The sequence below is a fragment of the Ictidomys tridecemlineatus genome, chromosome 5 (genome assembly GCF_052094955.1).
Source record: "Ictidomys tridecemlineatus isolate mIctTri1 chromosome 5, mIctTri1.hap1, whole genome shotgun sequence".
NCBI lineage: Eukaryota > Metazoa > Chordata > Mammalia > Rodentia > Sciuridae > Ictidomys > Ictidomys tridecemlineatus.
This window is the reverse complement of record NC_135481.1, coordinates 148932209-148944456: the sequence shown is the minus strand read 5'-3', so window position 1 is coordinate 148944456 and position 12248 is coordinate 148932209. Positions and strand designations below refer to the sequence as shown.

Sequence of the window (12248 nt, the reverse complement as noted above, 5' to 3'; positions counted from 1 at the left end):
TATATAAAGAACTCAAAAAACTCAACATAAAAAAACAAATAACCTACTCAATAAATGGGCTAAGGATCTGAATAGGTACTTCACAGAAGAAGAAGAAATACAAATGGTCAATAAATATATGAAAAAAAGTTTAACATTACTGATAAATAGAGAAATGCAATTAAAACTACTCTAAGATTTCATCTCACTCCAGTCAGAAGGCAATTATCAAGAATACAAGCAACAATAAATGTTGGCAAAGATGTGGGGGGAAAGGTACACTCATATGTTGCTGGTGAGACTGCAAATTGGTGTAACCACTCTGCAAAGCAATATAGAGATTCCTCAGAAAACTTGGAATGGAACAACCATTTGACCCAGTTATCCTACTTCTTGGCATATACCGAGTGACAGTGATGCAGCCGCATCAATGTTCATAGCAGCTCAATCCATAATAGCCAAGCTATGGAACCAACGTAGGTGCCCCTCAACAGATGAATGGATAAAGAAAATGTAGTTCATATATACAGCCATAAAGAAGAACAAAATTTGCAGGTAAATGGATGGAATTGAACTGGAAATTATCAAGCTAAGTGAAGTAAGCCAATCCCAAAAAACCAAAGGCCAAAAGTTCTCTCTGATATGCAGATGCTGACTCACAATAGGCAGTGAAGGGGAGTAAGGAGTGGAGGTTCACTGGATTGGACAGGGGAAGAGAGGGGAGATGGGAATGGAAAAGTAGAATAAATCAGACATAACTCTTCCTGTGTTCATATATAAATACATGACCAATGTAACTCCACATCATGTACAACCATAAAAATGGGAAGTTATCCTCCATGTATGCATAATCTGACAAAATACATTCTACTGTCATGTATAACTAAAAAGAATAAAAAAAATATGACGGAGGGCAACACTTATAGAGTCCCCTCTCGCCTTGTGGGAGTTCTGTGTCTTTTCCTCTCATTTGAAAAAATCCTACTCTTTTATGTTCAAAATTAAATAATTAAATTAATTAAAAAATTAAAACTATGTTGGAATAACTGGCCATTCATCTCAAGAGAAAGACAAATGTGACAGCCCCTTCCCTCATACAACACACAATGATAAGAAACAGAAAAATAAAGTTTAAAATATAAAAAAAACTGGGGGGATCCAAGACGGTGGGCCAGAGGGAGGTAGCATTCTGAGTGCTCCTTGACCTGGGACTTAAAAAGTGAGAATACTGCTTTTCTGTGAATGATATTCCTGCTCCCACGCAGGAATCCCAGCCACCATACAGTGCAGGGCTCCAGGCCTCAGCATCAGACTGGGTCTTCCAACCACTCCTAAACGCGGGACTAAGGTCCTGAGGAGGACCATCGGCATTGCACCCATGCAACTTTCGGCCACCCCTGAGCAGAAATCCAGGATGCTGCTCAAATGCAGGACCCCAGGCAACTACCCACACACAGGATCTCCCGCGGCCACTTCCATGTGGATCCCCATGGACAATTGAAGGGCTCCCTGTCGCCTCCATCTTGGGATTCTGCAGCAGCGGAGATAATCCCCTACATGTGGTAACCTGCATGCACCTGGGAACATCACACAGGCTCTGAAGAAAGCCGACAGCCACGCATTGTACGCTTCAGAGCTAGTCTCTGAACTCAGAGTCCACATCCAACACCATCACCCCACTCCCCCAACCCAATACAACACCCCATCACTGAAAACAACTGTCTCCATCTCAGGTCACCTTCATCAGCATAGTTAGTGGGGGCAGCTCCCAGTTTGGAACTCGGGCTGGCCAGGTACACAGTGTCTAGTTCCTGCCTCTCCCCAGCAGCACTAACCCGGCACAGTGACTGCCTAATACCAAGCAGCTCTCAGCGGGCAGGTGCACAGTGCGCCCAAAGTGCCACATACAAGAGCCCTGGAGAGAAAGGCCCCTTATTAGGAAGCCGTAAGGGAGAGAGTGAGTGTGATACAGTTTAGAGACTCACACAGAGACCAGGAGCTGGGAGGTCTTCAGGTGAGATAAGGAGATAAGATGAGGCACTCACATCACGTGAGTGGGCACAAAAAGAGATCCTTGAGGTGCAGTCTCCCTCAGGAACCAGCAAGTGCGTCGCCCCACTTCCAGGTGCCCCCCACCCAGGACTAACCCTCCACCCTGGTTACTATCACTATCCTGAGGGCAGAGATAACTATAGTGGCACCCCTTTTCTCCACAGAAAATTTTAACTGGGCTTCTCCAGAAATCTTCACCATGGCTGATTTTGAGGCTATCAGCCTCCAAAAACTCTTTTGTGGAGACTCCACAAAAGAATTAATGTAGATACGCTTCCTATTTTTATGTTACCCTATTTTACTTGACTGCTAGCCTGGAAGAAATCAGCACTCCAGGTGCTGGACACCCGCTTACTAGTTTTTCACAAACATTGATTCAGTATAGTAGTTTGTAGAAATGTGCAAATAAGGCCTCTGGCCTTGAGCTGGGGCTTCACAGAGATGTCTAGGTTTTTAAGATAAGTTACCAATTGGGCTCCATGGTAACAGCTGGCAGGGGGAGGAAAGAAAGGGAGAAGAAGCTCTCCCCTTCTCAGGTGTTGTCCTTGAAGGGTTAACTTGCCCAAAACAGTGAAAGAAAAAGATGCTTTTATGTGAACTTCTGAAGACTGGGAACTTCTGAGCCCCTCCCCTTACATGCTGGGTATAAAATTCTGAAACTCCCTGAACTCGGGGTTCAGGGGATTGATTACAGCAAAAGCTGTGCCCTCTGAACCTGGCTGCAGCCAAATAAAACTGTTTCCTGCTATCTTTGGTGCCCTGTTTGTCTGTCCCTATGACAATACCAACTAACAACAGATGACCCCATCTATTGGATAAGAGGAGAAGCAGGAAAGAGACTGATCTCCACCTAAAACAATTCTTGTCTCTTCCTTTGAGATTTTTTTCTTCTATTCCCTCTCTATTTTCCCGCCCTCATATCCCCAACATATGGGAAACCAAGTACTTTGCATGAATTAGGATATTGACGACTGGGATGACTGAATAGTATATTACAGTTGTGTTATATATTATTTTTTAATATTCATTTTTTTTGTTGTAGTTGGACACAATACCTTTATTTATTTATTTTTATGTGGTGCTGAGGATCGAACACAGGGCCTCGTGTATGCTAAGGAGCATTCTACCACTGAGCCATATATATTAAAATATATATATGTATATATATATTTTAATATATAAAAATATATATTATTTTCTTTTTCTTTTTTTCTTCAATTTTTACTATTGGAACATTTTTCATTTTTTAAATATATATGTGTGTGTTTTTTTAATGTACTCTACTGTCTTCCCACTTACATGTCTACCCAAAATTACTTCCTCTCTATTCTCCTGCTACTAACCTTTTTCTTTAGATTTCTCTTTCACAATTCCTAAGGTATAATAACTCTACATCCACACCTCCTACCTCCTCAGAATATCTTCCTACATTTCACCTCAAGTTCTTTGTCCACCATCAGAAACTATAAGTCCTTTTACAAATCTACTGATTATATTGTAGATAATAATTGAATTCACCATTGGTCACCATTGTAAACGTAAACTGTAAACGTCTTAATAGCAACAATTTGTTTTTAGGTGATATTTTGTTTATATTGGGATCTGATAACATTGTCCTTCCCCTCAAAGGAGAGGTATTGGCACTATAAGGCACTATAAGCCTATAGGGTAAAAACCTCAGATCCACAGAGCTAGAAAGGCAGACACACGATCAACATGAAAAGACAAGGGAAGAAAGTGCCCCAAACATATCAAGATACCACATTATTGTAATCCATGGCAAGCACAGCAGAAGAAATTACAGAGAAGGAGTTCAGGATGTACATAATTAAAATATTCTATGAATTAAAGGATGATATATGAGAGCAAATATAGACAGCAAAAGATCATTACAACAAAGAGCTACATAAACAAATAAGGAAGCAAAAGATTATTTCAGTAGGGAGATAGAGGTTCTAGAGAAAAACCAAACAGAATTCCTTGAAATGAGACAAACAATAAATCAAATTAAAAGTTCAATTGAAAGCATCACCAACAGAGTAGACCAATTGGAAGACAGGACCTCAGACAATGAAGACAAAATATATAATCTTGAAAAGAATGCAGACCACACAGTGAAAATGTGAGCAGAACATTCAAAAAATATGGGATAGCATAAAAAGACCAAATTTAAGAGTTACTGGGATAGAGGAAACATGGAGTTCCAAACCAAAGGAATGAGAAATCTATTTAATGAAATAATATCAGAAAAATTTCCAAACATGAAGAATGAATTGGAAAACCAAATTCAAGAGGCTTACAGGACACCAAATGTACAAAATCACAACAGATCCACACCAAGGTGCATTATAATGAAAATGCCTAACATACAGAATAATGAGAGAATATCAAAAGCCACAAAAGAAAGGAATCAGATTACATATAAAGGAAACCAATTAGGTTATGTGCAGATTTTTCAACCCAGACCCTAGAAAGCTAGAAGATCCTAAAACAACATATATTGAGTGCTGAAAGAAAATGCATGCCGACCATGAATCTTGTATGCAGCAAAATTAAGCTTTAGAGTTGATGATGAAATAAAAACCCTCCATGATAAACAAAAGTTAAAAGAATTTATAGCTAGAAAACCTGCACCACAGAACATCCTTGGCAAAACATTCCATAAAGAGGAAATGACAAACAACAATGAAAATCAGCAGAGGGAGGTATTATCCTAAAGGAAAAAACTAATCAAAGGAAAAAACCAAGTCAAGTTAAATAGCAAAAATAAACAAAAATGGCTGGGAATACAAATCATGTCTCAATAATAACTCTGAATGTTAATGGCCTAAACTCACCATTCAAAAGACATAGGCTAGCTGATTGAATAATAAAAAAAAAAAGACCCAACAATATGCTGTCTTCAAGAGACTCATCTCATAGGAAATGATATACGCAGAATGAAGGGGAAAGATTGGGAAAAATAATACCACTCATATAGACTGTGGAAGCAAGCAGGAGTTTCCATCTTCATAGCAAATAAAGTAGACTTTAAGCTAAAGTTAATCAAAAGAGCTAAAGAAGGACATTTAATACTGCACAAGGGAACCATACACCAATAAGACATAAAAATTATCAATATATATGCCCCAAACAATGGAGCATCTATGTTCATCAAATAAACTCTTCTCAAGTTCAAGAGTCAAATTGACAACAAGACAATAATTCTGGGTGACTTTAACCTACTTCTTTAACCACTAGATAGATCTTCCAAACAAAAGCTGAACAAAGAAACTATAGAACTCAATAATACAATCAATAACTTAGGCGTAACTGACATGTATAGAATATTTCATCCTTTAATGAGCAAATACACATTCTTTTCAGCAGCACGTGGATCCTTCTCTAAAAGAGATCATATATTATGCCACAGGCAACTCTTAACAATTTAAAAATGTAGAGATACTACCCTGCATTCTATCAGATCATAATTGAATGAAATTAGAAATCAATGATAAAATTTAAAAAACTACTCCAACACCTAGAGATTAAATAATATGCTTCTGGATAAACAATGGGCTGCAAAAGACATCAAGGAGGAAATTAAAAAATTCTTAGAAGTAAATGAGAACACTGATACTATATATCAAAATCTCTGGGACACTATGAAGGCAGTACTAAGAAGAAAGTTCATTGCATGGAGTTCATTCCTTAAAAAAAGAAAAAGTCAACAAATAAATGACCTAACACTACATCTCAAAGCTCTAGAAAAAGAAGAACAAACCACCTACAAAAGCGGTAGAAGACAGAAAATAATTAAAATCAGAGCTGAAATAAACAAAATTGAAACAAAAGAAACAATTGAAAAAACTGACAAAGCAAAAAGTTGGTTCTTCGAAAAAATAAATAAAATTGACAAACCCATGCTAACAAAGGGAAGGAGAGAGAAAACTCAATTTCTAGAGTCACATGATTTGCCCAAATTGAATCAGGGTGATATACACAATTTAAACATATCAATTTCAAGTGATAAAATAGAAGATGCCATCAGAAGCCTACCAACCAAGAAAAGCCCAGGACCAGGTGAACACACAGCCGAGTGCTACAAGATCTTTAAAGAAGAACTAATACCAATACTCTTAAATTTATTTCAGAAAATAGAAAAAGAGGGAGCACTTCCAAACTCTTTCTATAAGGCCAATATCACCATGATTCTAAAACCAGGCAAAGACATATCAAAAAAAAAAAAAAAAAGAGAGAGAGAGAAAACTTCAGACCAATATCCTTAATGAACATAGATGTAAAAATTCTCAATAAAATACAAAAAACATATCAAAAAGATAGTGCATCATGATCAAATGGGGTTCATCCCAGGGATTCAAGGGTGGTTCAAAATAGAGAAAGCAATAAATATAATTCATCACATCAATAGACTTAAAGATAAGAATCATTTGATCATCTCAATAGATGCAGAAAAATCATTTGACAAAATACAGCACCCATACATGTTCAAAAACTAGAAAAACTATAGATAACAGGAACATATCTCAACATTGTAAAAGCTATCTATGCTAAGCCCCAGGCCAACATCATTCTAAATATAAAGAAATTGAAAGAATTCCCTCTAAATACCAGAACAAGACAGGGATGCCCTCTTTCACCACTTCTATTTAAATTAGTTCTTGAAACACTGGCCAGAGCAATTAGATAGATGAAAGAAATTAAAAGATATATATAGGAAAACAAGAACTCAAATTGGCACTATTTGCCGATGATATGATTCTATACTTAGAATACCCTAAAAGTTCCACCAGAAAACTTCTAGAACTAGTAAATGAATTCAGCAAAGTAGCAGGATATATCAACACCCATGTATCAAAGGGATTTCCGTATATCAGTGATAAATACTCAGAAATGGAAATCAGGAAAACTACCCCATTTACAATAGTTTCAAAAAAAAAATAAAATACTTGGGAAACAACCTAAAAAAAGAGATGAAGGACCTCTACAATGAAAACTATAGAATGCAAAAGAAAGAAATTTAAAAAGACCTTAGAAGATGGAAAGATCTCCTTTGTTCTTAGATAGGTAGAATTAATATTGTAAAAATAACCATACTACCAAAAGCACTATTCAGATTTAATGCAATTCCAATCAAAAGACATTCCTCATAGAAATAGAAAAATCAGTCATGAAATCCATCTGTAGAAATAAGAAAATCAGAATAGCTAAAGCAATCCTTAGCAAGAAGAGTGAAGCAGGTAGCATCACTATACCAGACCTTAAACTATACTACAGAGCAATAGTAACAAAATGGCATGATATTGGCACCAAAACAGACTGGTACAGAATAGAGGACACAGAGACTAACCCACGTAATTACAATTATTTTATATTAGACAAAGGCACCAAACACATATAGTGGAGAAAAAATAGCCTCTTCAACAAAGGAAACTGGGAAAATTGGAAATCCATATGTAACAAAATGAAAATAAAGCCCTATCTCTCATCCTGCACAAAACTCAACTTGAAGTGGATCAAGGACCTGGGAATTAAACCAGAGACCCTCTGTCTAATAGAAGAAAAAATAGTCCAAATTTCCATCACGTTGGATTAGGCCCCGACTTCCTTAATAAGACTCCTGTAGCCCAAGAATTAAAATCAAGAGTCAATAAATGGGATGGATTCAAACTAAAAAGCTTCTTTTCAGCAAAAGAAACAATTAGTGGGGTGAATAGAGAGCCTACAGCTTGGGAGCAAATTTTTACCACTCGCACTTCAGATAGAGCACTAATCTCTAGGGTATATAAAGAACTCAAAAACCTAAACACCAAAAACCAAATAATCCAATCAATAAATGGGCCAAGGAACTGAACAGACACTTCTCAGAAGATGATATACAATCAATAAATAAATATATGAAAAAATGTTCAACATCTCTAGCAATTAGAGAAATGCAAATCAAAATTACTCAGATTTCATCTCACTCCAGTCAGAATGGCAGCTATTATGAATACAAACAACAATAAGTGTTGGCAAGGATGTGGGGAAAAAGGCACATTCATACATTGCTGGTGAGGCTGCAAATTGGTGCAGTCAATATGAAAAGCAGTATGGAGATTCCTTGGAAAACTGGGAATGGAACCACGATTTGATCCAGCTGTCCCTCTCTTCAGTCTATACACAAAGGACTTAAAAACATCATAATACAGGAACACAGCAACATCAATGTTTATAGCAGTACAATAAATTCACAATAGCTAAACTGTGGAGCCAACCTAGATGCCCTTAAGTAGATGAATGGATAAAGAAAATGTGGTATATATATACAATGGAATATTACTCATCAATAAAAGAGGACAAGATCATGACATTTGCAGGTAAATGGATGGAATTGGAGAATATAATGCTAAGTGAAGTTAGCCAATCCCCCCAAAAACCAAATGATGAATGTTTTCTCTGATATAAGGAGGCTGATTCATAGTGGGATAGGGAGGGGGAGCATGGGAGGAATAGACAAACTCTAGATAGGGCAGAGGGGTGGGAGGGGAGTGGAGGAGGCATGGGGGTAAAAAAAAATTGTGGAATGAGATGGACAACATTACCCTAAGTACATGTATGAAGACACAAATTGGTGTGAATATACTTTGTACACAACCAGAGATATGAAAAATTGTGCTCTATATGTGTAATATGAATCGTAATGCATTCTGCTGTCATATACAACAAATTAGAATAAAAAATTTAAAAATGTAAAAAACATCAGTGAATAAAAGTATCATAAATTCTTTAGGAAATTATTTATATAAAAGTGGCAGGGATAAACCCTTTCTATCCAATCTGGATGCTATAAAGAACAGAAATATATTTCATCATATATTCTTAAATCTTTGTTATCAAAAAAGATAACAGACAAAAGAAAAATAATAGTAGGGGAAAAATATTGGCAACAAATAGGATCTACAAGGGCTTAGAATCCCTAATATGTGAAAGACTTTCCAAAGTGGAATGAAAGAGATAAAGATATTTGGAAAAATAATCCACAAACTTTAATGGGCAGCCCACAAAATTAGAAAGGACTATGGATATTTAAAAAAATATTAAACAAGTATTAATAATTGAAACACTTAATAGTTATCATTTTACCTATCAGGTTGATAGGAACGAAAAGGCTCTGGGATATCAAATGCTGGCCAAGGAATGGAGATAGAGAGTCCCAGATGTTGCTGGTCAAAGTGTGACTGACCACCATGTGTTTGAGGCTGTGGTTCCAAAGCAGTCCATTTTTAGAACTCTGATCATATGCAAATATACCCTAGTAAATCAGGCTACATACTACAAGGCCCAAACCAGGAATACTCCAAATGTAAACCCACAGATGAAGGGCTGAGGCCACTAAGCTACACTGACTCTACAAATCTAAGGCACGTGTTTAAAAGAACAGGTTTGCAGCCACCTTGACTGATCCGGAATGAGTCTGTGAAAGAAGTAGTAAATTTTAAGGAGTCAAGTTGAAGATACATAATGCAATGTCATTTTTAGTTTTAACACAGAAAACTAACGACGCCCTAGAGAGGTTTATAAATGCTTTTATGACTTTGCAAAGGGAAAGACGTGACGAGATCCTTACCAGGTTGCTAAATTATTTACTTCACAGAGGGAAGGATTGTAATTTTTATGACTTCTCTCCTCCGTTTTCACTTGTTACAACACGTGTAACTTAATTTAATTCAAAAATTTAATAAAGGAAATTTAAAAACCAGTAAAAAAAAATTATGGCCCATGTAACCAATTTTGGGAAAATGCCCAAAGAAGGCCTTGAGAAAACAGTACATGAAACCCCGATTTGGGATCCCCCTGCACAGGCAGTGAGTACTCACAGGTTTTCCTGGACGACCGCTGGGCAAGTCACTGGCTTCGATGAAATACTTCCTGAGGAGATGTTTGCTGGGGTCAGGGCTGTCCAGTAGGATGTAGGAACAGAAGAAAGCCCCGTGTCTAAGCAGGAATATGGCAATGTCTTCATTCCCTAAGGGGACAAAGCAGAAGGCAAAGGGCATTCCCACGTGGACTGCATCACTGTTGTCCAAGATGGCCAATCCCACCAGGCGGGGTGGGAGCCCAGCAGCTCTCATCCTGGGTGAGCTTCTCTATGACGTCCCCGGATGCACTGAGAGGATTCCTGGCACTGAGAGGATTTCTGTGAGACTCTGCCCTCTGGAGAGTCGTACAAGTCATACAATGTCACCCTCATACAAGGGTGACATCTGGCACAGTTGGTCCCCATCACTGAAATCCCCTGACCAGGGAGAGTGAAGGTAGGAGGAGGGAGGGAGGGAGGGAGGGAGGGTTCAGACAGTTTGGAAAAGAAACAGAACAGGGAGTTGTCTCCACAGAGGTGCTGGCAGAGTCAGGGATGGGGGTGAAGCCATAGTCCCACATCTGGAAAAGGGACAGTTTTCAGGGCGGGACCCACCTGACTTGATGGCTGCGTAGAGGGGCAAGCGGACGATGACAGGGAACTCGTTCTTCCTCACCGCGTAGCTCTCTGGGTCGGCCCCGTGGGTCAGCACCAGGAGCTTCACCACCCCCAGGTGCCCCCGCTGGCAAGCCAGGGCCAGCATCCAGTTCAGTAGCCGCTGGTGGCTGCAGGGACCTGGTGAGAGGTGACAGGACAGAGGGAAAGTGGCACTGGAGGGTACTGGTTGCTCACACTTGACTGCTAATATAATTGAGCTGTTCTGTTTCTAGTTGAAAATTGCTTCTGTTGGGTGGACAGTGTTTTCTAGAATTGTCCATCTGAGTGTATATGATGTTTCCCCACATCATTCATTATAAATCCACCTGCTGGTCAAATAATGCCAAATGAAGAAAAGCAGGATTCACAATGACACTTATAGTGTGGGATCTGAACTGCATTAAAAAAAAGTACTTTTGGAAATTAAGAATAGAATAAACTTCTCCAGCATGGTGGTATTCTCTCTGGGTAGCAGGATTCTGAACTTTACCTGGAACCTTGACTTCATCCCCATCTTGACTTTGCTCCTACAGTAGCATAACAAACAGGAATCAAGCTCTGGAGACAGGCAGTTTAGGGTTAAACTATTTTAGGCATGTCATTTTGAACAAATTCCTTAACCTCTCTGCCTCAGTTCACCCAGAAGTAAAATGGGTATAATAACACTCATTGTCGAAAGCTTAATATGAGAATTATATAGCATATCGTACACAGAGTGCCTGAATCAGTAAATCTAATTCACTATGTTACGTTATCACATTATTAGAGTACTAACAATGCTCTGCTCTTTCAAATTTTCTGCAGTGAGTAATAATTTTCTTAAAAAAGCTTTGACAAAAGAAGTTAGATCTAATTCTGCAGGCTAAATGATTTAGAGTTACTCCCTGAAAGAACCGCCTACTTAATTCCAGGATGAAATAACTGTAGCACATTGAAGAACAGGGGTAGTGTGGGATGAAGAATGACAACATCTTCATGTTCAAAATAGCACAGTATCTTCTGGACCAAGTTGCCATGGAGAAATGACCTCATCTTCTGAAACTCCCCAGCAGCATCATGACATTTTCTCTTTTAGAGGTGTAAGGTTCTTAAAGATCAAAGTGTCCCCAGGCATGGAGAGGGCAACCTTCCCCTCCATGATAGGACATTGAACAGCCAATGGAGAGGAGGATGGCAAGAATTGGAATTCACCCTATAAGGCATCTGGCATAGTGCTTGGGCTGTTGCTGGTGCTAACTGAATGTCCCTTCTTCTGTTGCTAACGAGGATAAATGATTCAAGGCATATTATCAGAAAACAAGTGCTCCTTAATCCATTTACTGCAGGGATATCTAAGTAAGACAAATATAGCAAGTGTGATGCTAACGTCTTTTGAGATGTAGGTGTGTCAATCTCAGGTGGCAGGTGCTATATTTCAAAACTACCATTTTAAGATGAGGAAACCAAAGCTCAGAGAGGTTGGGAATTTGTTGAAGGTCTGGAGTTGGTAAAAGGGCAGAGTCGAGACTTCAATTCTGCTTTGTTAAAAAAAAAAAAAAGAGTGTTCTATTAACGGCACAAACCCCCTACCTGTATTCTCTGAGTCCTAAATTCCACACTCAGGGAGCACCCCATTTTGGTCTCCACCCTTCCTCCTCCCTGATGGCCAGCAACCAGAAACTACATTATGATATGCTTCAAAGGACACTCTCATCACCCCTCCCCTCCAACTCCTTTGCCT

At 38.6% G+C, this 12248-nt stretch overlaps 1 protein-coding gene across 5 annotated transcripts in view; it reads right to left on the bottom strand.

Moving 5' to 3' along the window:
- Lrrk1 (leucine rich repeat kinase 1) overlaps positions 1-12248 on the bottom strand; it is a 154206-nt gene that overhangs the window by 72518 nt on the left and 69440 nt on the right. For all 5 annotated transcript variants that reach the window (XM_078051265.1, XM_078051266.1, XM_078051264.1 and 2 more), the window contains 2 exons: positions 10487-10666; positions 9891-10039 (listed from right to left, as the gene is read on the bottom strand). In XM_078051265.1, coding sequence (XP_077907391.1) covers positions 9891-10039; positions 10487-10666 — 329 coding nt within the window. The remainder of the gene's footprint in view (positions 1-9890; positions 10040-10486; positions 10667-12248) is intronic.